The sequence below is a fragment of the Dipodomys merriami genome, unplaced genomic scaffold (assembly GCF_024711535.1).
Source record: "Dipodomys merriami isolate MVZ:Mamm:240054 unplaced genomic scaffold, mDipMer1.0.p SCAF_5, whole genome shotgun sequence".
Classification (NCBI taxonomy): Eukaryota; Metazoa; Chordata; class Mammalia; order Rodentia; family Heteromyidae; genus Dipodomys; species Dipodomys merriami.
In genome coordinates this window covers 16,412,688-16,440,079 of record NW_027206068.1, presented here as the reverse complement: position 1 = coordinate 16,440,079, position 27,392 = coordinate 16,412,688, and the positions used below count along the sequence as shown (strand labels likewise).

At 34.8% G+C, this 27,392-nt stretch overlaps 1 protein-coding gene across 6 annotated transcripts in view; it reads left to right on the top strand.

Moving 5' to 3' along the window:
• The window catches only part of Hdac9 (histone deacetylase 9), an 851,473-nt gene that overhangs the window by 691,841 nt on the left and 132,240 nt on the right, over window positions 1-27,392 (top strand). For all 6 annotated transcript variants that reach the window (XM_069996136.1, XM_069996137.1, XM_069996140.1 and 3 more), the window contains 2 exons: window positions 3,232-3,351; window positions 3,666-3,763. In XM_069996136.1, the coding sequence (XP_069852237.1) occupies window positions 3,232-3,351; window positions 3,666-3,763 (218 nt within the window). The remainder of the gene's footprint in view (window positions 1-3,231; window positions 3,352-3,665; window positions 3,764-27,392) is intronic.

Genomic DNA, 27,392 nt, shown 5'->3' with positions numbered 1-27,392 from the left:
AACTCATTCATTTCACTTTCCCTTTCTCTAAAGATCACACACACACACACACACACACACACACACACACACACACACACACACACACACACACACACACACACACACAAAACATTGTAGGAAAAAAAATCAGATAGACTTGCTTTCCACTTGCAAAAGAACCAGCCATTGAGGTCAGGTCAGTGCCCTGTTCTAGAAGTAGATTATATTGCAGGACTCATGAAGTTATTGGGCAAAGTAGCTTTTGGTCAGAAAAACATTACTCTTTAGGTTCTGTTATTAAAAAAGAAAAGTTACTTCAACTACCCTTAGGTTTTAGAAAATCCAACGGTTAGTCAAATATATTTAGATATTTTCACAAGTCCTTATACTAAATAATTGCAGGGGATTATTCTACTAGTTAGCAGGTGCAACGTGATTTATTCAAGGCTATTTGACATACAAGTAAAAGTATATTTGATTCTACATTTTGTTCAGAATTAATTTTCACAATGTACTTTTTTAACCAGAAAAATAATTAAATGATTTTTTCACATTTCTCAGAGTATCTTAAAAGCTTAAGTTCTTCCTGGGGATTTTTAAAGATTCTGTTCATTTCATTTTTTTTCTTATCTTAGTGTAGTATGTATTTGTTGCTATGGAAAAACAAACCTCAGATAATTCCCAAGACCTCAGAAGTTTGTATGAATATTTTAGAGCAAGAAGAATTTTGAAAAGCATAAAACAAGAAAAAATGAACCAAAGCTATATTGTTATAAATTACTGCCCAGAATAATATGCATACATGTATTGAAATTTTATCTTTAAATGCTTAGTGACTATCAATGCAGAATCACGATGGCCCATGTATTAGAATGGATTTGTGTAGTTTAATGAATAGAATCTGTTGAAAACTTTACTACACTGATGATAAAATTACATTTCTTACTCAGAAGTACATAAGTACCTCTGGTATTTTTCAAGAACAAATGATTTGATATCTGAGACACATTGTCATCTTCTTATTTTGTCTTCTTAAATAAAACTTTTCAATGTACCCAGAGAAACTGGAATAATCAATGTAATTATTTCTACTGTTGCAATTGTGGATACATTTATGATCAGATCAATGTGACTTACAACTCTATTGCTATTGTACAAGGGAAACAGAAACATTACTTTAGTGTTGAGGGCTTTCTAATATTTTTTATCCATGTTGTAGATGTCCGGTAGTAAGCACAAAAGACTCTGTGGCTTAAATTGCTCACATAAAGGAAATAATGTATCTATCCCTTCTTCTCTTTCAATATTCAGAAATCCAGGAATTAATATATATATATATATATTCAGTAATTTACTTTTTTTCTGGTGTGTGTATCTTTGTCTGACACAAGTTTCGAAGGATCTCATTTTCTGCCTAGACATACGATTCTGTAATTACTTTTGGGTGTGTGTTTTATAGAAAAGGGTAGAGTGTTATTATGTGTCTACATCATAGATGGCAAACTCAGTGCAGGTGTTCTGAACCTACTAGCAAAGATCCTGGTGATGTGTAGTGTAATGCAGAACTGCAGGTTTTTGTGGGTACAAAGGTTTACAGACTAGGATAAGGAAAAATAATGCACAAAAACTTCACCACACAAAGCTGCTAAGAGTATCAAAGAGATAATGTATGTAAAGTTAACAGTGTAATAGTCAAAAGTTTATCCTTTGAGTCAGAAGTAGGTTCAAAACCCAGTCTAACACCTAATTTCTGTGTAGTTTTACTAAATAACTAAAGCCACAAGCCTCCATTTTATCTTTTACATTATGGATAACATTACATATACCATTCAATTATCAAATAACTTATGCAGATTTTTTAATAGTGTGTCTAACTTAAAAATTGTGGGAGACACTGTTGAAACCAGAGTAATTCCTATTTACCTAAAATGAAATACAATATAATTAAATAGTTACATGTTACCAAACATTTTAATAACAGAACCAGAAACTATTTCTGTATATGTTAATATGGCAATAATATTCTGCTAAGTACAAATATATAGATTATTGAATTTTAAACCTGGTCCATTTCCTTTTTATCCATACGACATTCAGTGAATTTATCACTCTTTAACACTGGAAATCTTTCAGTAAACATCTTTTTTAATGATATTTATTTTTTATTTCTCATATCCATTCTAACACATCATTGACAATTAATTATGATTAATAAAGAGAAGTGACACATTTTGAATCATTATCATAGAGAATTGCCCTATGAATTTTGCATTCATTGAAACAAAACAGATTTTTTTTTGCTTGTTTGAGTGGGAAGGGAAGGAGAGTTGTATGGGGGAAGAAAAAAATCAGGAGGTGACTGGGAAGAGAGACCATATATAATATTAAGATTAGACAGCTTGGACAAGATTGTATAAAACCCCATGCTCTCATCCTCCATTGGCTCAGATGACAAAAGCTAATGAGCTCATGGCTCCTGTGTCTTCAATTTTTGCTGTCATGATTTTACCAAAATGAAGAATGAAGTCGTTTCTGCATCTGGCATCTCTTTTGAAGTGACGCTAACTGCTAGGGGATTGCTAACTGAACTGAAGGCTTCAAGAAAGCCAATTTATTCAGCTGGTTGCAAAGCCTTTGACCTTAATGGTGGGACTTGGCAAATCAATACACACACGTATGTTTAGTGTTCTGTCAAGAATTACGAAAATGCTCTGCAAGCCATAGATCCTTCTGCAAAATACTAGTTTGGAGTTTAAACATTAGTCTTCTTTTTTTTTTTTCCAGAGGCCAATGAGGCTAGTTAATTAAGCCTGAGGGGTTATGAACTGTTGGCAGTTAATAAGTCATAAAATTCCTCCATAAAACAGGATGCGAGATTCCATCACCGAAGCAAAAGAGTACAAAGAGCCGGTGTATAAATATCTAATTGTACCAAAGGACTGGACTTTCTCAATGACTGCTCATCTGGTGTCTCCAGGGCATGCTCGCTGTGGTTTCCTGATTTTTAGAAGCCAGTTTAAAAAATGAGTGCATTAAAGCGTAATTTGCCTGAAAGTTCAGGAAGTAAAGGGGGTTGGGGGGGGGGTAGGAGCAGGCTGGAGGGGGAAAAGAAAAAGAGGGACAAGTGAGAAAGACAGACCATGAGAAGGAAGGGAAGGTTAGGAAGACAGGCAACTCGAAATCAAAAAGGTTGCCTCCGCACAGAGTTAGACAGAACTGTATTTGTCATCTGTTTTCTTTTCTCTGTAGGATGTGCACCATGGAAACGGTACACAGCAGGCCTTTTATGCTGACCCCAGCATCCTGTACATTTCACTCCATCGCTATGATGAAGGGAACTTTTTCCCTGGCAGTGGAGCCCCAAATGAGGTTCGGTTTATTTCTTTAGAGCCCCACTTTTATTTGTATCTTGCAGGTAATTGCATTGCATGATTACCCCTAATTTTCTTGTCCTTTGCTGGTGTTTCAAATTACACGAGATTACTCGATTGTCCCCCAGGACCAAGAACCAAGGCAGTACAAGTGCATAACCCAGAGCGCTAGTTGTCAAGCAAGGTTGGGCTGACTTGATGCAGTGTTTGATGCTTATGTCAAGACTTCCCATGGGATTGTTTTCTTCTCTTCTTGCTTTACTTCCCATGGATCTCTTGTCTACCCATGGTGGTATGCTTTTCTCTTCTCAGGTTGGAACAGGCCTTGGAGAAGGGTATAATATAAATATTGCCTGGACAGGTGGCCTTGATCCTCCCATGGGAGATGTGGAGTACCTTGAAGCATTCAGGTTGGTACCCTTCCCTCTGCAAGTGGCAGATTAGAAAACGGCATGTCTGAAACTCTGAACTTGAAGTAGAAATGTAAATTTCTAACCAATGTCTGCTATAGAGCCACACAGGAATTTGTATAAGTGGTATATCAAGATCTAGTTGTTTTCATGCAGGTATATTGGCCAGGGGCCCAGATATGCTTGATCCCTGCCCTCATTAAGAAAAAACAAAAAAAGAGGGAGAGGAATTGAGAGGGAAGAAAAGACTTTATTAAATAGCTCTGTCTGGAAAAATCTGCCAATATTATTTCGTGTGACTTAAAGTAGATATTAGCATAATAAATGCTCTGAAAAGGCCTTCATTGTCTATTTAACTTTGCTTGAACAGGCACATCCCAAACTTCCCACATTGGACCACTGAATCCCTTCTTTCCACAGCACCTGTATCAGTCCTGGTGCTGAGGAGCTAGCTCGCCTTAAAAGCATCATCCTTGGCTAACCCATTTGATGGTAGAGTGAATGAATTTTGCATTTTTTTTCCATCTTAAAACATTAACCCATCAACTAGTTGATTTTAGATTCTCTAGGAATAACTGAAATGTATCCCTGCTATATTCTACTCTCTTATTTTTCTAAGCAAAGAACTTTAAAAATTAATTTAAACAAGAGATGTAAAGCTTTTCATTTTTTGAAATGAAATTGTATATGCATATATATATATATATATATATATATGTTTGGAAAGTCCTCTGTTTTTAGGAGAAATGTCAAATTGTGTCAGTATTTCTTCCACCTACAGGATTTGAGCACAAGATTTTCAGCATAAATCCACAATTTTTTGAATGTTTTGTTTCACTGAAAGCAAAAACAACTGTAGGAAAAGATAATTGAGAGATATTCAGAGTTTGAAATTTTCCACACATAGATTCCCATGAAGAAATTCTTGTTGATATATATTTGAGAAATGATAGGGAAATGATAGGGAAATTTTTCAGTAAATGAAATTTGGTGCATTTCTGTTGTCTTGTATCATGTGTACTTCATTTTCTTACCTGAAGAATTTTTCTTGTCAGGAAAGAGGACCAGAAAATAATTATTTCTAAAACATGCACTTTTAATTTTATTAAGGTGTATTTTAAAATGTGATTATAATTTTATTATATAAAATTATTATAATTTTATTATTGATGGTGGCATTTAGGTGTAAACAGTGTACTGTGCTTGTTAGGCTGACACTCTATCACTTGAGCCACACATTGGCTCAAGTTGATGTATTGATGTATTGAAAAAACTGGAATGAGATAAGACTATAATATTTTGCCATATTTGAATTTCTTGTCTGATTCCCAAGCTGGCCTGAAAATAAGATAGTAATCTAGAAAACACTCATTGCACACATATATATCCCAGGCACTCTGGTGAGATCTTGGAATGCAGAGTTAGCTCTCAGGGATGATAGGAGAAGGGTTACTTACTGTTCCAGAGAACAGACATGCTTAAAAAGAGGAGAATAATGACTAACTCTTCTGGAAAGTTTACAGGTAAGTCTTCATCAAATATTCTTCGACTTCTGCTTTTGAGTATGAGTAAGAATTTTTAAGCAGGACAAAGGAATTAGAGTAGGGGAGATTGATATTAAGTAGACAGAATAGCCTGTGAATGGCATGTCATGAAATGATGTCTCTCTGTTGCCTACAAGACATGACGATGAGATTGGGTTATGAAAGTAAATACAATATAAAGTATGCCCATCTCTGTCTGTCTGTCATCTATCAATCATCATCTGTCTGTCTTCTTTTGTACACTTTGGCTTTAGTCAGACAGATTCATATAATTTTGGATGTAGTATTATATAAGTTTATTACTAGTGTTTGTGGCATCCCAAAGGCTTGGTGTTATGGCTTAGTCCCCAGTTATATGCTATGGGAAAGGGGTGAAAGTTGACGAGGTAGAGTCTTAATGGAAAGAAATTAGAAAATTGTAAGCATGCCACTGATAGGGATAGTTGATCAGAGTGCCTTCATCTCTCTCATCTGTACCCCAACCCCTGTGAGGTGAGACATCTCCTTCATCACACACTCCTGGCCATGATGCCCTACCTCATCACAAGACCAACCTACCAAGCACTGAAGTAACCCTTTCCTCTATATAACTTGATTATCTCAAATTAATACTTGATTATTTCATCACAATGGAAGAAAGTTAGCTAGCAATTTTAACTTTCTTAACACACTCCTATTTCCTGATATTTAAATAGAACAACTTTGGGCATTTGTGCGTAGGTGTGGGAAATGGAGATACTGCAGCAAGTAAACTGCCTTTTCTATTCTCTTAGTTTTTAAGTGTCTCTGCACAGTGATAAACCTCTTTGGATGGACAGCCTTCTTCACTGTGAAACTATATTCACGGTGAGATGGAAAATGGCTGTGGATCTTGTTAGCCGGTCTGTCCTATGCCTCACCCTTGTGATTTCTATCATGTTGTTTTACAGTGGAAAATGAAAATTATACCAAGCCAACATTTTTATTTTGCTATGAGATTGAAAGATGATTAAAAAGATATAATGGAATAGTCATTATATATAAAATTATACCTAAATTATTTCAGATGACTTGTTTCTTCCTTCCAAGCAGTTATCACTCATCCCTGAAATAATTGAAGGGTATACTTAAGCTTTTTCATGAGAGTTTTAAAAATAGTAATATCAAATTTCTTTTTATGTTCAACGAAGATATGTTTCCAAGGATACCATTTTATAATAATTATGACTATTTTCATTGCGATATTATATGCCAAGTCCTAGATTAGAAATGTTTTAGCATTGTTGCTAAGTCTTAAGTGCTTTCTATAAGTCAAAGCAATATTAATTAGAAAAGCTTGGATAGGAAGTCAGTTTATATATGTCATGCCACTTTGCTACTCTCCTTCAATTTAGTATGTGTAATGGCAAGGCACAACAAACTATATAATGTAAGACTTTTGCTCCCCAAGTGCCTCTCCTGGCAACCCATAAATGCTTGGTGCACAATGATAGAACTGCTGATGAGTGGGAGAAGATTCTAACTACAATCTGAACATTGGAAAGCTCTGGTTTTCAGTGAAGTTTGAAAAGTCTTGAAGAACCTTTGGTGTTACAAAGAACTTTGAACATCCATTCTTAGGGCTGTATGAATCTCAGATGCCTTCTCTTCATTTGACAGATGTTTTGCTAAATGCCTACTGAGCAGTCTCTATCACAATTATTTCAAAAGATTCTTTCAGTGTTTCTAAATTCTTCAGAGTATTACAATCAGAATAGGCACGTTGCTTTTTTTCCTTAAAGATCAATGATTTAATCATCATATAAATATTAAAGTGATTATTTTATATAAGACCATTGATAACTTTTGACAAGAGATAGTGTGTAGCTCATGCCTCTAATTATATTAAAGAGAAAAAAACATCTTCAAGAATGGTTATGAAATAGCATTTCATAGAGTAGAATTAGCATAGCATTACTCCTTGCAATTTTGCCTATTTTTTGAGCAAATGAACAGATGAACCAATATACCAATGAATAAATGAAAAAATGACAATCATTTTCAAAAAAGAAACATGGATAAATGCTGCCCATATTCACAGATTCAGACAACCATAGATAGAAAATATTTGGAGAAAATATTGCTTCTGTACAGAACATAAATGTAATAATAATGATTTACATATCATTTGCATTGTATGTTTATGTATTATAAGTTAGGGGTGATTCAAAGTACCCTAGAGTCAGGAAGGGATGTGCATCAGTATTAGAGTGCTCTTACACAAAAGGATCTTACTCTGATCACAGCATTAAATCAATCAATCAATACAAAAGACATTTAGGCAGGTGTGTACATAGTTATAGGCAAACATTACACAACATTATATAAGGGGCTTGTACAGCTTCAGTCTTAGTAACTTTGGGGGAGTATCTCCATGGATACCAAGGAAGGAAGGACTGTCCATACCCCTTAAATTCAGGAGGTTTTGATGAAATGATAGGTGACTCATTTGTCACTCAGGAAGTCCACCTAAGAAAGTGTTCAAGAGCTGATGGTTGGCTGGTTTAAATGCAAACAAGTTCTGATTAAAGAAAAAAGTCCTCTTACCGCGACAATACGTTACACTCTGTAGCTACTTCAATTAGTATTTGTCATGGAGGAGGATTTCAAAAGGCAAAATGATCTGTAAAGGTCAGCTCTTCAGAGATGTTCATCCCAGGACAAAAGATGGCACATGATTCATGGCTCTGTTTCACTGAATCATCAGTGCCAATTGAAAAGGGGATTTGAGAGAGCACTCTAATCTAGAAAACAATTGTTTAAGAATTTTGATGTTATTATAAACTGCCTATATTTTCTTTCTCTATGAAGTGTCTCTGTTTTATTGAAATATGATGTACTTATTAGTACAGACTTTGCTGAAATAATTGGCCCTATAAGTAGGCACAACTTTAAGAAAGGTAGTAATTTGGCTACATAGTTAAACAGTCGAACCATTTGAACACATATAAATAGGTAATGCTGCTTGCCTCTCCCCCTTGTTCGGGGTTTATACCTGTTGCTTTAATGTACAAGGAAACTTTACTAGGATGAAATTTTGATTAGAAGCTTCATCCAATATCATATGTATTAATTCAAACTCTCATTCTGTTCCTGATACAGTCTATGAAATAAGTTGAGGCTTCCCACAGCTCTTCTCATACTCATGACAAAAAAGAAAGAAAGAAAGAAAAGCAGCTTGTTTAACTAAAAGCAGAGTAGAATAGGATAGGATCAAGTAGGATAAGATAGGGTTTTCACTGGGTTTCTATTGTTATATTCACTAAGAAAGTGCTTTTGAGACTAGTCAATAATGATCAGTCTAACATTTTTATATTTACCACACTGTTATAGTACCTACTTGTGGACAAAGCACATTACTAAGTACAATACCTTATTCTCTCTCATTGCTATTTTATCATACTTATCATCTTTATAATTAACATTTGAGAAGTAAATTCTAGATATTCTTGTTATGTACATGGCCTGACAAAGAGGTTGCTCACCTCTATCTTAGAAATGAAGTAAAATATAAATAGTTTCTCTCTTCTAGTAAAGACTACTAAGTCAATATTGTTTTATTTATCTTATTTTTGTTCTATTGTTAATATAATTTCATGTTAAGTTGAATTCAAAATAATAACACTGGAAAAATAACAATACATAAAGATAAAAAAATAATAACAGCAATACAGAACATTCATTCCGTTTGCAAATTTCGCTAACTGCTTTAAAAAGTACTTGAGATGTTCTTACATTAAGTACTCTTGCATTTCAAATGAGAATATCAAGATTTTGAGATCTGGTAGATTTTGTGAAGCTATCAGGCTGGTAAAAAGTGATCAGAAATTCATTGGCTGAAGGTATCAGACAGTACTAGTGAGCTCCAAACTGAACTCTAGTTCATTTATCAGAGTAGTGTTGAGAAAACAGTAATTTACTGAGAAATTCTTTGCAAGTGTGTTTTTAGCACATCAGACATTTTGCTTGGACGTCTAATCTGATTATATTATTTTTAAATTAAAACTTACCTCCTAGATTTACATTTCTCTTATTTCATAAATTATATATCTTCAAGCCACTTCTCCTGTGCCTTTCCATCCATCTGAGACAGTAAGACAGCCTATTAAATTAAATCTTGGCAACACCTTTTCTTTTCCTTCTCACAGTCTCTTGAAAAGGGGAAGTAAACTTTTCCATCTTTGTTAAAAGGAATATTTTCATTCTATGTATACCTCTGGGAATTTTTAAATAAGGGATAGATAACTAAACTTCAAAGGTTGCTAAATTAAATTTTAATAGAATATAAAGTGATAAATGAACTTTCAGGTCCTATTTGAAATAATGACTTGTTGTCATCTGAAAATAATATTTTAAACGATGTAGGGTCTTCTCTTGTCTACAAAAGCTGTGGTGGATGCTTTCCAGCCTTGTAGTAGATTTTCAATTATTAATGACAAGCAGATATATTATGCTCACGATAGTGTATTCTTTCCTGAGGATGTCCAAGACATTTTGGGAAAGATGGTAGAATTTCTTGAAACAATTTCCCAATATGAAATATCATACATATCAAATTGGTCCCTCTATCATCTTCCCAGACCATTTGTCATAGCTCACAAATCAAGCCCACGTTTTCTTTTCCTGAAAGACTCGCTTAAAAATAAGATGTGGGCTTCAAATCTGAACTTGTCAATCAATCTTGGGAACAAAGCAATAATGACTTTCATCTATTAATATTTTATTTCAGTAAAGAGCAATGCATTTCCATTTGTCTGGTGTGAGTTACAATTATATTTTATTGTCCACATTTTGTTCTCTCTGTTTAGCACATTGAGATAGTTCAAGAAATTTGATTGAAACAGGTCGCAAGCAAAAGAACTGTAGGAATAAATTTTAGAAAGCTGTCAGCCCTATCTACTTTTAAGATCCAGAAATAAACATAGTTCAACAACATTTTTCCTCTCTCATCTGTGCAACATATTGTACCAATTTTCATCAAAAAATTACAATTTCTATAGGTGTGTGTGTCTAGATACCCTTAGCATTTCTGCTCCTTGACCCTGAGAGTAAATTGATCTTATGCACACCTGTCCTCCTCAGGAAACTTACAAACTTGATTTTTGAGCTGAGCATCAAAGAGATATGATATTATTCAACAGAACAGAGCTCAGGTAAAAAGTCCACAAAGTATCTTGAAATGTCTAACATTTTAAAAAGTGAAGGATATCTACAAAGGGGAAATATCTAAAGCAGTTCAAAATGTTACAATTGATATTTATTATTACTTTAAAAATTCAGATACACTGTGAACATTTTAAGATGGTATTTTCTCCTTGGCCTTAGAGAATTTCTAAAACTGAAAATTTCTAGGAATGTGGGTGCTTTTCCAAACAATGAGGAATAATTAAATTAAAAAGCTATGTTCAATTAACTCTTGCAGCTATTTCTAAGAGAAACTTCGAGTGTGTAAAATGAATTGTATAGAAATGTAGAAATGATTTTTTTTTAATTTTCAAGTTGAAACACTGAAAATAAAGCTTGAACAAAATCTTCTCGATATATGTGCAATGCTCTGAGATATTAGGAAATGAAGTCTTTCTATGAAATGTTTTTGAGAAAATTTTAAGGCTAGAAGAAACAAATATTTTTAGGTGGCCAAACAACTCAGATTATTTCAATGATTTTATCTAGAAACAGTGGATTTGTTGAGTACTTATTTATAATATGACATAGCCAGAATGGAACACAAATATAATCTGGAAATTATGGAGCCAAAAATATTTCGTTTTTCAGAGTCCTAGTGAGTACTTGATGATTTTGCCTTATTTATTAGTAAGAGAAAGGTCTGGCCCAAATAAAATTCACTTATCTTCTATTCCACTGGACAGCTAAAATAATTTCTATGTCTTTGAGTCTTAGTGTACTTGTTTTCTCTAAACTGCAAAGTTCTCTTTTCTTTCCATGACTTTATATCTAAAGTTTACCCTAACTAGATTTATAGAGATGATAAGTAATGTAGGAAAAAGGGAATGGCTGTTATTCATATACCATAAATAAAAGTTTGTAGTTCCTTTTTTCAGAACTAGATAAACATGATAGTTTACTAGTGGGAATTTACCCATTGACTTTTCCAGGCAGAGGAATTATTCTCATGAAAATTATATTCAAACCAAAGTCTGTTCAGATACAACTTCTGAGGGGTAGGGTTGCAGTTCATATGTTTTCTGTGGGCAAGACCTTCACAGAGGAGAGGAGTTCAAACCTTTGTATAGCATAAAACATCTGGATGATAGACTCTGTTTTCCATATTTCATCTCCATAATTTGATGTCTTGTAGATGAAACTTATAAATCAACATCTGTTCTCATTTATGCAGGCATTTAAACTCCTCTGGCACTCTTCTAGAAGAGTAAAGGCTTATCCTTGTATCTGGTATGAATCTGCCCATCTTTCTTGTGGGCACCACAGCACTGGGTATTGCTTGTCTAAACATCTATTATGAACAGAACTGATGTTAAGCCGTATGAAGGGCAGTGAGCTTACGAGCTGCATGGGAAAGCTAGCAAAGTAACATTCTTACCAATATGTAGTTCATCTTTCACAATATGGAATACATGAGGGCAGATCAATGATGGAGTCAACTTTCAAGATCAGCAGAATTTTAATTCTCTTCACATCTCAGTTTGAGGATATTTTGTATTATAGGATACTTGTGGAAAGAGCCATAAAGAAAATAATGTTTACATATTAGCTTCCCCATTGAAGACACGTAGCAGTCCACTTAAAAATAAGAAGGTGGGTCAATGTAAATTTTATTTGGGCCTAACTTCTTGAAATCAAAGCAATATTGGAGTTAATGAAATGGATTGAATTTCAAGAACAACTAAGTATTTTTAACAGAGTGGAAGCAAAGGGTGAATAAATAAAGTTTATTCAAAACCAAGAGTGAGAAGAGAACAAGCATATATTTATACTTTAAAAGTTTTATAACCCAAAAGGAATACTCATTCAACTCTACTCTTGGTTTTAGAAAATATCTCTTAGATATTAGAGTTGCTCTGCTGGGCTTCTGATTTTGTTTCATGACCAACTTTTCTCCTTTGTACAAATTCCTGACATTTTAGTCACTTTTATGCTCAAGATTTCCGTGGTGCAAGTATCATGGTGAAAGGAAATCATGTAGTGATGCTTCCTTCCTCTCTGTCTTACAACACTACATCATTTCAGGTGAAAAGGGACCCAAACAGAAATAATGCAATCTGAAGCCAGATACTGGTAGCTCAGGCCTGGAATTCTAGCTACTCACAAGGCTGAGATCTAGGATCCTGGTTTAAATTCAGCCTGGTGAGAAAAGCCCAACAGACTTTTATTTCCAATTAAATAGCAAAATGCAGGAAGTAGAGATATAGCTTAAAGGTAGAACACCAGCCTTGAATGAAAAAGGTAAGACAGTGCCCTGGCCTGAGTTCAAATCCCCCATAATATCACAAAACAGTGGTGATAGTTTTACATACACAGTTTGAATCATAAGATTAATGTCTAATAACTCAGTGAACTAAAGTCTGCTAAATATTTACTAATATATAATTTAGCTTTTTGAAAAGTCAAGTGGTGATACATGGAATCCAAAAGAAAAACATTTAATATATGCTTATTAATTTGCTTGTATTAATTAAAAAAATCAACAAAGTATTGTTTAATAGTAATAATAATATATAAGATTTGGTTCAGTTAATGTACTTCCAAAGAAATTAGAAAGTAAAGAGATCATCCCATTGTCAGAGATTGAATACAAAATTCTTTAGAAGGGCTTGTATGACTCAATTTAAAATTTTGTTGTTTCATAATATCTTCAGAGTCGTGTATTGTTCCTTGTAAAATACCCACATGCTCTCCCTTGGAATGGCTCCAGACTGTAACTGAACCACGTGGTTACCCCCTGATGCTTTATGCATTGTTTAATTGTTTGCCTTTGGTGTATGTTTTTATTAAAAGCCTATTATTTGGATAAGACCAAAGTGTCATTTTAAAAACAACAGAAGCAGAGCCATTCGGTCTCATGGTTCTTTTTCATAGGTGTGTTTAGTGTACACTGGATGCAAGCTAATGAGCCTGCTGAAATTTCTTCTCTTGTAATACTTCAAAAAGAGCAACAACAACAACAACAACAAACAAAACAGCATTTTTTGTTTCCTCCAATAAAACATGGCTGGATTGGCTAGAGGAGCTGTGGCTCTGTATAGCTGTGCCCTGAGAAAAAGAGAGAAAGTATTTGTATCCATCCACTCTCTCCTCATTTTGTTCCATGAGGAGGAGGAGGAGTTTGGAGTCTCATGCATTTTGTTGGGAAGTCCCTAATGTTCCTCTTTCCTCACAATCCACTTGCAAGATTACTCTTGAACACAGATGGAATATGAATTAGGGCTGGGAAAAATTGCAAAGTCAATTGTTCTAATTCTAAATATTCTTTTCCCTGAATATTTGATTTTCTGAAGTCACGTCACCTTATGGCTCACTCAGTTCTAAGAAGTTGAATCTGGAAAAACAAAAAAACAAAAAACAAAAAACAAAACAACTTAATTTTTCCTAGCAAGTCCTTGTCCCAGAGAGCAAGCAAGAATTCTGTTAGTCCTCCTCTTCTTCCCAGTCAATGTGGCTGCGACACAGACTCAAGCAAAAAAACTGAAAAGCAATGCACCTTGATAAAATTTCTAGCGCTTAAATGATCTCATTAAATTCTGACTCTAGATATCATGTAGACATTTGAGGAAATGTGATTATTGACAAAATGTAAGCCTGTTATACACTATATCATGTCAAAAGAAGAAGGGTCATTAGGACATAATTACATCAGAAACAGTATACACATTTGGCTGGTTTATAAACTGTCACTTTCAGAAGACGGAGGACATATAAAAGTTTCCAAAGGTTCCATTATGACCCTATTTCCAACAGTATTCTCTGACAAACTAAATAAATTACTGCATGTATTGGACCTTTGAGGCTTGGGGCAAAGAATGGAAAAATTATTTACAAAAGCTTGAAAATATTTAATCACTAGAGGCAGGGGGGCAACGGTGTTTTAATTAGCAGGTCCTCGGGCCATTGGCTGACTGGAGGCTTTCTCAAACAACCACACTAAATGCACTGAATAGCTGTTTGCCAGCCTTAGGGTCAGGCCTGAGATGAAACAGATAAGATAATTGGCTCTAATGAAATCCAGAAGGCCTTGGCTTTCTTGTTTGAGCTTGGATTTGAAAAGTGCGTGTGGAAGTGAGGCTTAATTCAAACCAGAACTGAGCTAGGCCCGTTTCTCAGTGACTTTGATATTGTTTGAAGTTCTAAAAGTGTTCGCCACACCACTAGCCTGCTGGGCTGGGCCTCCCTGGTACCCTTAATTACTAAGCTTTATTGCTGACTTTACTACACAGGAAAGGGGCCATTATATGTTCCATCAACATCAGCTCTTCTCAGATTGGAGGAAAGGGCAGGGTTAAAGGCCACTGTAGGAAGGCAGAAACTTCACTTTGAGGTAGTCAGATCATTTACCAGTGTTAAATTTCACCATTATGCACATACATTCCTTATGACACAGAAGCTCAATTTCCATTTTTTAAACAAATGATTACTTTTCAAAACATTTTTGTTTGTGCCTCTTTTTTTCCCCAGAGAGAATATTTATATTTAGGGGTGAAATGACTGCACATGATGTATTAGAAAACACTAACAAGAGGAACAGAAAAAAAAGAAGCCCACAACACCTCCCAATTAATCATACCAGCAGAAGGTGTGGTTGGATTCTGTAATAAGGATTATTATAAATGCCCCCTTTGAAGTGGAAATAAGTAAGGGACCCTCCTGTGGTGTGAGAGTTGTCCTGACACCCCAAGGAATAAAGACCCCTCTGGAGACTTTACAAAATTAAATCCCAGCTTATACAGTCTCTCACAAAGAGGCTGTACAAAAGCAGTCCCAATCCAGTTTGAAGCCCAAGAAACAAAAATGAGGAAGTTGCTCTCTTTGGGGTCAGATGAAATGTCACCAAGAATTCTGTTTTCCCTCCATCTCATGGCTGCTCCTTTTGTGACAATCACACTGGTAGGGATGGATGATGTGTCTGGATGAAGGGTTACTCAACCCTTAGCCCTCTCAGAGGAAAAGATCTCTCATACTATAAAAGCCAATGGGCTTTCAATCCTGGCTTATTTCCTGTCCTATTTATCACCTTTGGGTAGGAAAGCCATGAGTGATACCACCAGAATTTCTTCTTTATAAAAGAAAAGTAATTTTGAATTATTTAAATATCAATGCTAAAGTCATGCATGGTCCTGCTGATGACTCACCCAACACTTTTGAGTATTCTTGTGCACTGGACAGACTCGATATTTGCTCTCCACTAGAATGTTGGGTTGGTTGGCCTCAACAACCATTCTGAAAACCCAGGGAGATCAGCATTGGGATAAGAAACAAGTCTCTCCTGAGAAAAATCAAATATTCTCTAAATGGATTTTTGTCAGTGATGGATCCATACTGTATCAGCTTGGACCAAAAAAAATGGGAGTATTCCTGCTCTCAATTAGTTTATTATTCATTAGATGAGTGCTCATGCCTTTGCCCCAAATTTACATGTTGAAGTCCCAATCCATCATGTGATGATATCTGAGATGGGCTTTTGGGGTTGGCTATTAGGGATAGATGTGGTTCTCAGGGTGGTGCCTATTAATAAAATTGGTGCCTTTATCAGACGCTGTGTTAGAGACCCTTCTCTCACTCTCTCTAAGGACACACACAAGCAAAGTCCACGGGAACACACAGAGAAAGGATAACTCGTTTTAAGCCAGGAAAAGGGACTTCACTAGAACCAACCACTATGGCATGTCCATGTCCAGCTTCCAGCTTCCAAAACCATGCGAAAACATATTTCTGGTACTTAAGTCATTCCATTCTTATCTTGCTATGGCAGCCTAAGTAGAATAAGGATGACACTGCAAGGATCTTTGCAAGACCAAATCACCCACAAATGGCTCTAAATCTGAGATACCAATAAAAATATTTCCTAAGCTATCTTCACTAAATATTAGATATATAAATAATAGTGAATATACAGTGAAATCCTCTTCTTTCATGAGACTCACATCTCCCTATCTTTCCTTCACAAAACAGGTAATTGAAACTAACATTCTGCAAAATACAGTTAAAAAAGTATAGGTGGTAAATTTGTGGACATTTTAGACTTGAATTGTTAATTCAATGAACATGATAATATAAAAATAAGATAAATCCATCCATGAGAATCTCACAATGTATTAAGAATTACAGCAATATATTATATAAAATTGTACTATTACATAAACAAAGCATGTGTGCGATCCATATTCCTCCAGATAGTCTATCATTTCTTACTATGTCTGCTTTATGAAGACAAGGAAGGAAGGAAAAAGAGAGATGAAAGAGAGAGAAAAAGAGAAAAAAGGGGGAAAGTAAAGAAATGGAGAGAGAAAAAAGAAGAAAATGTTTAAGCAGTAACAGAAAAGGAAGAAGAGAAACAGTTTCCTTTGATATCCTATTAAATGACTCAGTGAATTTTCTTAGGATAAAGTTACTGCCACTCAGCATTATAGCAAATTTGTGATATATTTAGTCACTGTATATTTTTTTAGTTTAACTATAGAAGCATATCACTTAACTGTACTTTCTATCAGATATGACACATTACAAATATGAATTTTTGTTTAAACTCTTATAATTAACAATTAATTATAGCATGAAACTATAATGAGTTTAATGAGTAGATCCATTGTAGACTTACACAAAGTTTTAAAATGTCATTTATTATTGGTGATGATATTTTGTTGATGAAAAGAAAGGGAAAATAGTTTATTTTTATGTCAAAAACAGATTATCAATTAATTTGATTCTTTCTGGTGAGTAATCATATTCTGAAATAAGACAGCAAATGTTAAAATGTATTATCTTTAGTTAAAAAAAGAATATGACTTTGAGAAATGGTTTTGTGATTACCATGGTGTGGTAATGTCATTTTACTTCCAAAGATAGCATTTCTAGATGTACAGATATTCTGAACTTTAATAAATCACAGCTATATTTATCACATATTTATTCAAAAAATATTATAACTATCAAAGCAGTGAGTCAGCAAAGTCCTCACTCATTTCTGTAAAACACTCCTTCATTGTACTACACATGTAAGTACTCAACTCATGTCTTTTAGGATAATACTATAAGTTTAATTATCTAGGTGAAAAAAGCAAGAAATAAAACATTGTTTATGCTAGCGCTATTTAAAGTCATGAAACAGAATTGTAAGTAAACCTGCATGAGAAACAGTTCAGTTCCCGAATGATAGATATTGAAAGTATGCAGCTTTACTTGGCTACATTGACTCTTAATCCAATAATGAGATATGCTTGGGAAATCATGATGCTCAATGTTTATGTCACATAGCCTTTAGTACTTATTGCTAGGGGAGAAACAGAGATGGTTCTCTTCTCCAAATGACAGTCAAAGGGCGAAACCTTCCCTGCAATAAAACACAAAAATCTATGTATGTTTTCTAGTGTGGATCACTAATAGATTTTTCCTGTGCCCAAGAATCTGAAAAAAGTATCTTTCTTCTGAATGTGAGAAATGTCTGTCTTTACTGTGACATGTCATTTGTCCCTAAACACACTTTCAAATAGGGAAAGGTTCATATCAAGAACGTGCAGGAAATTATGGCATGGTAACAACAGACAGAACTATGGAGGTATTCATCATTAATTCAAAATGGAAGCCTGACTGCACTTCTGTCTCTATTGAGTCTATTACAACAAAATAGGAGGAAGTGAGTGACTTATAAATGAAAGAAGTTAATTACTCACAGTTCTGGAGACCAGGAAAACAAGATCAAATGCCAGGAGATGCTTTGTCTGGTGAAGGCCCACTCTCTGGATTATGGATGGTGTCTTCTAACTGATTGTTCTGAGCAAGGCATTTCTCTAGCGATTCTATGTAAGAGAACAAATCTCATTCTTGAAGGCTGTGGCTCATGATCTAACCACCTTTCTAAAGCCCTCATCTCCTAACACCACCCTGTTTGGGAACAGGATTTCAATATACAAATTTGGGGGGACACACACATTCAGAGCCTAGCGATTCCCAATGCCAACATGAATAGATTTGGAAGCAGAATGAGAGTTAATGGATCCTGGTGATTGCAGTGATCGAGGAGTGGCCTCTATGCTCACAGCAGCCTTCCAGTAGAAACATCTGGAGTACACTACCTGCCCCTGAACTTCCTCTGTGGCTTTCCTTTAGCATTATCTCTTAGCAATTACCATTCTTTAGTTGCCTTCCCATGAAACTGCATTTTTAATTTTCAAAGGGTAGACATGAAAGGTTAAGAACTAAATTCATGTGATGTAACTTTTCTGAAATGTTGGTTGATGTAGTGATTTATATTACATCATCCAATCAACTTTTTAAAAATTCCATTAACATCAAATGTCTGTAATTAGTTCTTTCTTTTCAAAATACATCTATGCAAGTAAACCATTTTCCATTTTCTTTCTTTTATGGAAACACCAGCTCAAAGTTGGTTTCCTGGATGTTTAGATTCATTAGACTTTCTTCCTTTAAAAAATAAAATGAAATCAGCCCTCAGCAGTGACTTCTTCCCTTTATGGTGGTAGATGAACTGTTGAGGAAGCAAAGCTTGGGGCTGAGTCTGAAGAAAATTGTCCTTAGAGTTCTTCCTGTTATGATAGCTGAAGGGTGGAGCAATGGAACAGCTCGATTTCATCTTCTTCATCAGTATCTCAATTAAAGTTTTGGTGCTTTGAGGCGATATTTTTCATGAGTTTGAATGTGCATACAACTGTCACACAACTAACCATACAAAGCTTAACGATGAGCTAGCTGTATGGAAAATACTGAAGTATCCAATAGTCTTGGTTGGAAGTGAAACCTACTGAGGCAGTTAGGGAATGGACAAAGCCTAGAATACTGATGTGATAAAAGAAATAAAGGAAAGACTGCTGATCCAAGCCTTGCAAGTGTCCTGACTTTCTGCAGACCTACACAGGAGCCTGGGGATGAATCCTGTGAGGGAAGAAAGAGTTCAATCAATGCACACATACTAAAATTTCTACTTGGAAGCTGACCCCCATTTATGCATATCAATCATGCCTAATTGTAGAATTCCAGAAACAAAATTCAAAAGTAGGTAGACGAAGTGAGAAAGGTTTGTTGTGAGTGAAGAACATTGAATATTATGATAAATACACCTTGCTTCATAGAATCCTAATGCCTTGTGTTGCCAAATCATTGAACTGAAACAAGAGGTAACACACCAGATATGAGATTTAGTAGCCTTGTGAGTGGTAGTAAGCAGAGAAGTGTCACAAGACTGGGGGATTTCATAAGGAAAATGCATCATTGTGAAAACTAGCTTGATATAGAAAACTGTCTGGGATCTTTGTTTTTTATCTGGAGGCACAGGCTGAGAGAATTAATATAGTTCTCTTTACAGTGTATTTTAACGAATGTATATGTACATATGTGAGTGTGAGTGTGTGTGTGTGTGTGTGTGTGTACGATTGCAACAAAAAGGAGCCATGAAGCAAAAATAATAAAGCCAATCCACACAACACAAAAGAGATCACAGGAGGAAGTAGGGGTGGGGAGGGCAACCAGTGTTTCCATGGAGTATGCAGGTCTCTGTTGGTTCGGGTGAGAAGTGACTGCACCTGTTTGTGAACATGTTCAAAGTCTAGACTAAGGCAACTTCAGAGCTGGCCTGGCACTTTCGTCCTAAGGGGTAGAGTTGCTTTAATTCAGTTCATGTGTAGGCATTTCATCTTAACCAGAGTGATTTATGTTAATGAAATGAAACAGAGAAAATACCCTTGACATTCTAGTCTCCTTTAAAAATATTAAATAAATATGTCCAGGGCTTTTGCATTATTGCATTTATTAAAACAAATGGAAGACTTCAATACATACCAGAATAAATTTTCTGGTGACCCTGAATAGGGTTAAATCTATCAGAGGCAAAAAAAAAAAAAGACTGCTGAGGCTTCTTACCAATCCTAAAAGTTCTAAGCAGCCATTAAGATCAGTAAAGAAAGGTTTGAACACTGAATTTTACTTCTAAGGCAGTTTACTCTGTGACATGAAATATTCTTTTGTTCAACTTCTGAAAACTTGATCCCTAAAATCAGAAATTACAAAATATATTCAGAATGTCTTTACAAATCTAACACTAGGCATCCTTGCTATTTTGGGAAATAATCATGTACTACTTTTTGTTTAAAATTCCTCTTTGAAAGTGTTATAATTAGAGTTATAATTTTAATAGAACTAAAAAGTAAAAAAATAAAAATAAAAAAATAAAAAGTAATAGAAAGACTGCAATTCATATCCTTCTTTAGGGTACATTGACATAGACCCTACAGAAAAATGATTTTTATGAAATTCTATAGAAATTAAATTAGTCAAATGTATATATTTTAAAATGAGCTGACTTTCATTTTTATTAGAATTTTCACATCCAATGAAAAATGTTGTATAAAAATAACTTATATGCTGGGGTCCAGTGGCTCATACCTATAATCCCAGCTACTCAGGAACTGAGATTTGAGGATCATGGTTCAGAGCCAGCCTGGGCAAAAGAAAAAAAGCAGGAGTGGTGCTGTGGCTCAAATGGCAGAGTATTATCCTTGAGCAAAAGAAGCTCAGGCACAGAACCCAGGACCTGAGTTCAAGCCCTAAGAAGCACCATAAAAAAAATGTCTGGTTATCTTAACTGCTGATTGAATTTTCATTGTCCAGCTGATTATGAAATTTGATGAAACCAAAATTAAGGAAAAAGAAATTTACTTGCTAGGAACTTACTGACATGGTCTTAATTCTGTCAGTATGAGTATCTACTTTTGGAAGTCATTTGGAAGTCAAGATTTTCTTGGTCTTCAAATAAAAAGAAACTTGTACTTTTAAATGTCTTTCTGTCCATTGTTATATGGTCAAATTTCATCAGAAATGTAGCAGAAATTAGCCTGCTGTGGTGAAGTTGTGGCCACTTAACACGTGTGTCAGTTGACATGCAGTACAAGAGAATAAAAAGAAAGGAAACTTTATTAGCATATTGTCAGTCTTCCAATTGCGATATCATTATTGTGGTAAGCTAGCAGCTGGAAGAATGAGATTCACTTTTGATATCTTACATCAATACAAGTAAATGATGTCCTGTGGGGCTCATGAAGAAACTGACTATGATGATGTTGACACTGGTCATTCATTGAGTTCTGGGGCAGCCAGTGTACTTGTAGAACATAAGCGTCTGCAGAAGCACGATCAATTAGAAAGTGAAGAAGAAGCAGAGTCAGGAGGAGGATAGCAAGAAACTAAAAATGGCTGTACTAGAAACAAACGAAGGCAGAGTATAAAAACTTGAATATGAAATACTTTTAAAAAGGAGGAAGCTAATCTGAATCAAAAATGCATTTGAAGTCCAATAAAGAGTAAATACTCAAATTATTGATTATTTTTTAAATGGGTAAGGACTTTTATGACAATAGCAACAATAATAAGAAAATATTTAAAAGTGCTGTTTTGATTCACAAAGTGGGGATATCGATCTGGACAATGTACTTACTATGTTCTCAAGGAACGTTCTGAACAAATTGATCAGGTCTTATGCTGCTATTATTTTCAATATCACCAAGATTTAACTATTGTTCTATTCATAAGGGGGGAAACAATGCAATTAGCTGGTAAATTAGTGGCATCGAAGCGTAAGGAATTAGCTAGAAGAGATCCTTGAATCCATATTCTCTACAATCCAATGGCAGAGTCAGAAGCCAGAAATGAAAGGGTTATGTTTGGTGTCAAAGACAGATTGTATGGTGTCCAGGCCAGATTATATGTAACACATTTTCTAAAAGCACATTCCCAAAAGATCTATCTCACCTAGCACTGTGTTATTATAGAGAAAAGAGTTTGAGAGCTTGACTAATTGATTATTGGCTGTCCTTTGTGAACTTGACACAAATGTCTATTTTCTCTATTTAGAGAAGATAGTTGTAATTGCTTTTTTAACCTGGCCAATTGTCAGTAACTCTATCCTCCTTATTCCTTTTATTTCTAGAGATCCTTCTATTTTCAGTCTTTAACTATGAGTATCTCCTTCTGGAAGGATCTGTCCTCAACTCCTGGCACCCCCTGAGTTTACAAATAGTGGCAATGCTGAACTTAAGTACCCCTTTTCTGCTGCTTGTGGTTGTGCTACTTCTTAATATGTTAAATTTAATTAGGCTGTGGTTGCTAGCCCCTTCATTTTCTGCTTGTCACTCTCTCAGTTAATGCTTCCCTAGCATTGGTCAGAGGGCAGAAAGGGGAAGAGAAGAAGGAGAGCGATCCTTCACCAAACCCAGGTCAAGCTGTGTAATCAAGCCATAGCTGATTCTACTACCTGTTTGACTTCTGTTTCCCAACTTCTGGGAACCTTGTAGTAATGGAAACATTCCTTCTTTTACTCCCATGCACATTGTCTTCCTTATAATCATGTAGAGAATCATGAGGGCTAAAATAATTGTAAGCATCATGGGCTTTCACTCTAATGACCTTGACTCTGCACTGGGTTGTCTAATTATGAAGAATTTAGCACAGACCGCATTAGCAGGGTTGAGGTTTGCTTTGCACAGACCCAACATCTGTTGTATTTTTGGAATGGGGCTTTGGTAATGGAATAGCAATCCTGCTGTTCTCTTAAAATGTGTATTTAGAAAGAAGATGCTGTTATATTTTAGTTCTAAGAGCTCCTCCTGAAGGCTCATGGCCCCCAGAAACTGACTGATAAATTTTTTTATTGTGTACTCATTTATTAAAATAAGTCCCCAAATCAGAATGTACTTTAGGTCAGTTGGATGGCAGAGGGACTTTAAAACATGGTCATCTCCCCACCACCCATGGCTCCTTACCCAGAAATGGCCCCTGAAATGTATTAATAGAATTGATCTTAGAAGCTATGTTAACACAATATCTGTTTTACTCATATTGAATCTGCATTTGGTAAAGCAAAGCCTGTTTTCTACAAATGCATTAACATCAAGCCTTAATTTCATTTTAATAGTTTTTTATATAAATGCAGAAAACAGAATTTTAGAAATATCCCAATGAGTTAACCAATTCTTTTTAATTAACATTTTTCTGGATAATAAGAACAATTCAATAAAATACATTTTCAGCTCAGTGTAAACTATTTCTAGTTGAAAAAGCAACTTTCTGGCTTGCCATAGTCTATAAAACAGGTTATTTGTTTACCAATATTGTGTCTGAACTCTGGGTCTAGACTGGCAGGTTTTAAATATCTATTTACTGCTGCTGTATGACCTTGGAGGAGTCACTCTACTCAAGTGCCCCAACTTTTCACATCTGCAAAATGGAAAACATGAATATAAATACTTTCAGGATTCTTGTAGGATATTTATTTACCTAAAACTTACTGTGGTACCCGACACATAGTATTATATGCTATCGTTGCTATAATTTTGACATTGGCTTTCTAAAGTTTTGAAGTTGCTCTATTATAATAAATACCTAAATTAAAATTTGTAGATAGACTTTCTGGTATGCACTCTGCTTTTATTGTGTTTGTATAGGCAATCTTTGCACCACTTCAGTTTTTCCCCAAGTCCTTTTCTTTGTCAGCTAAGATCTCCCATTAACTTTGCCTCTCACTGTGATCTTCAGCCTTCCAAGTAGCTAGGATTATAGGCTTGAGACACTGATTCTGGGCTTTTATAATGCGGATAAATTTATATTATATCAAATTACAAAAGCAATGCTCATTCATTGAAAACATAGAAAATAAAGAGCCATATAAAGGACAAAATAAAATTCCTATATTATATTTCAATATAGTATGGAATAAGTTTGTGTATTTACTTATCTTTCACTGGTATTTTGGTTCTTGAATTTAAAGTCAACATTAGCATTTTCTTGTGTCATTAATCATTCCTTAAAATGAAACTGAAGTAAATTATAAACCATTCTGTTAGTTCTATCAACTTAAAACAGTTTCTAGTTATTGCATACTCTTATTTACTTAGTATATTTTTAGTGCATATTGAAAGCTGTGTTCACATTTCCACCACTAATGACTGAGCAGATATAAGTTCTCCATTTAAATTGATTTTTTCTTTTAAGGAAATAATTCTTGAACTTGAATTATTAGTCAACAATGAGATTGTTTTTTAAGTTTTTTAAGTTTAAATGGTCCAACTGATTTCCAAAATAAATCATAAACATGAATGAGCTTATTAATAATATATGTGAGTACCAATTTCAAATTACCTTTTTCTTCAAACTAGCCAGCAAAAAGCATGGCTCAAGGTATGGATGAAGTGGTAGAGTGACACCTGAACAATTAAGCTCATTGAGAGCCTTTGTTCAAACCCTAATACCACACACACAAACACACAGACACACACACACACACACACACACACACACACACACACACAAACATACACTTTGGCAATCAATAGAAAATATGACATTCTTTTAAACATGATATATTCTTTTATATCAGATCACTAAAAGTTGGCATTTTCCAACTATTTAATGATCATTCATATTAACTCTTTACTGCTCATTATAATGGCAATTTTAGGACAACCTGAATTTTTGAGAATAGTAACGCCAATTTGGGAGATGAGAAAATTTTGCTCATCTAGCCTTGAATCCCTTCTTAGCAACAACAATTGATATTGTCCTTGGCTACAAATTCTCATCACCTTGGCTAAGGTCTTCATGGTTTTCTTTCTCAATGGTTGAATTTATCCCAATGTTTTATCATCCCTGTAAAGCAAAGGTGACATTCTGTTGTCCACCTTAATGGCCTCTTCTGGTCATAACCAGCATATCGTCCTTTGAAGAATGTAATAGTCTATGTTTGTACCATCTGATCCTCCATTCTTCTCCTATCTCTAAGCCTTGTCTTCTTTCCCTTTAATTCCTCCATTCCAGTTTTTCAACCCTCATTCCTGCCATGATACTACTCCATGAAACTTTCTACCATTTCTTTTATCATATTTCTTTTTATCATACTCCATGAAACTTTCTACCATTTCTTTCATATTATTTCTTTTATCATAGCTTCAGCAATGTCTGGAATGTGTTCTTCTCTTGTCTGGAATTATTTTCTTTCAGTGGATAAGTGTTTTCCTTTAAAGCAGTTTTTTTTTCTTTTTTTCACTGTGAATTACAGCTTATTACAAGGCTATGAAATCAATTTGGTGGATCAGGATTGGCATTTTAACAGAATGTAATAGGATGTAACGGGGAAAAAGTGTAAGTATTGTTTCACAAAGCATGTTTTAGATGTGTGTGTAGGGATAGATGGGTGTGAACGGCATCATCATATGGAAGATGTTTCTTGGTTATGAATTGTGGTTTAAAGCCTTTGAAACCCACTAAGTCATTATTTTACCATCCAATTCAAATAGAATCTTATCTATTAAGAGACAATAAAAAATGTTGGTTTCTGTGTCTATGCCCATAGAACTATTATTTTTGAACAATTATCATTTTAAACAGAAAGAAAAAAATCTGTTTAAAATAATATGTTAATTTATAGTGGGGAAAATTTGATCACAGATCTGTTACTGAATCAGAGGAAGTTATCCTACTACTATGAAATCCAGCACTGGGTATCTTGGCATTGAGATTCAGTGTAGATGCACATGGATGTCTTGAAGAGATATTAATGAATGAGCCAATGGACAAGTTTGCAAATACAACAAATTTGTCAAAGTCATCTTCCAGTTCCTCTATTCTCAAATGGGAATATTATATAGGTCAACTAGTTTGAATATATTTATAGAATATCTGCTATTTGGGAGTGTTTTTGAAAGCAACTGGTCTTTAATATGAGAATGTGTTATACTGATGCCTGACAAGAATTATTTGGTGCTGAGACAAAATATACATGTTTAAAAGATGAGTCTTCAAGCTTGTTATCTGTTGGAATTGCCTGCTCTGTCAGATATTCTGCTGCTTTTAAAAACATTGAGCTTCTAAAGAATGAACAAAAAACCATAACTAGTTATTTGTGTGTATAAAGCCAGACATGTAAATATTTTGTCACTTCTTATCTAGAATCTGAGTGTTACTTTGCAATTGTTTTCATGCTATCTAGCTGGCAATCTATCACCTAGCTCAACCATACATATTTTTGCATAGTTGTTAAAATAACAAATATCAACTCCTTTATAATATTACTATGGAAAGCTTATACTTATTGGTGGAATGAGTATTGGAGCTGGATTTGTTGCTGGAAGTTGGGTTTTCCTGCATAGATTTTAGCAGTAGTTCTCATTTCTACCATCTCCTATAAGGGGGTGAGGTGGCATACCTGCTTCCTTTCTAACTCTCAGAAGCATTAAAGTGATTAATTAGATGCATAAGATGTGTCTTAATTGTCATATAGAAGCATACCATTAAGAAAAATTATATTTTTATCCACTAATAACCTGAAGGGGAATAAAATTGTCAGGTTTCAGAATATAATATCTTTGAATTCAGGCAGATGTGGGTTTGAGTTTGAATAACGAGTAATTTACTAAACCAATGCAATCAAAATCTTTAAATGTCAGAGTCTCTGTTCCCTTAGCTATAAAATGAAAGATCAAAATACATAATTTCAAGTCTATGTAGACATGACAGCATCATAGGGAATATATAAGCTGCATACTTCCTGCAGTGCCAGGTTAAAATGGTTAATACTTTTGTTGTTGTTGCAGCAAGAAAAGAGTTCACTGGACCTCCTCATAAATGAACAGTTTGTTTCACTTTGGGATTAATCCTACTTCCCTGTTATTTTATTTATTTATTTTTATTTTTTTGTCAGTTATGGGGCTTGAACTCTGGGCCTGGGCACCGTCCCTCAGCTCTTCAGATCAAGGCTAGCGCTCTACCACTTGAACCACAGCATTACTTCAGCTTTTTCTGTTTATGTGGTGCTGAGGAATGGAACCCAGGACCTCATGCATGTGAGGCAAACACTTTACCACTGAGCCACCTTC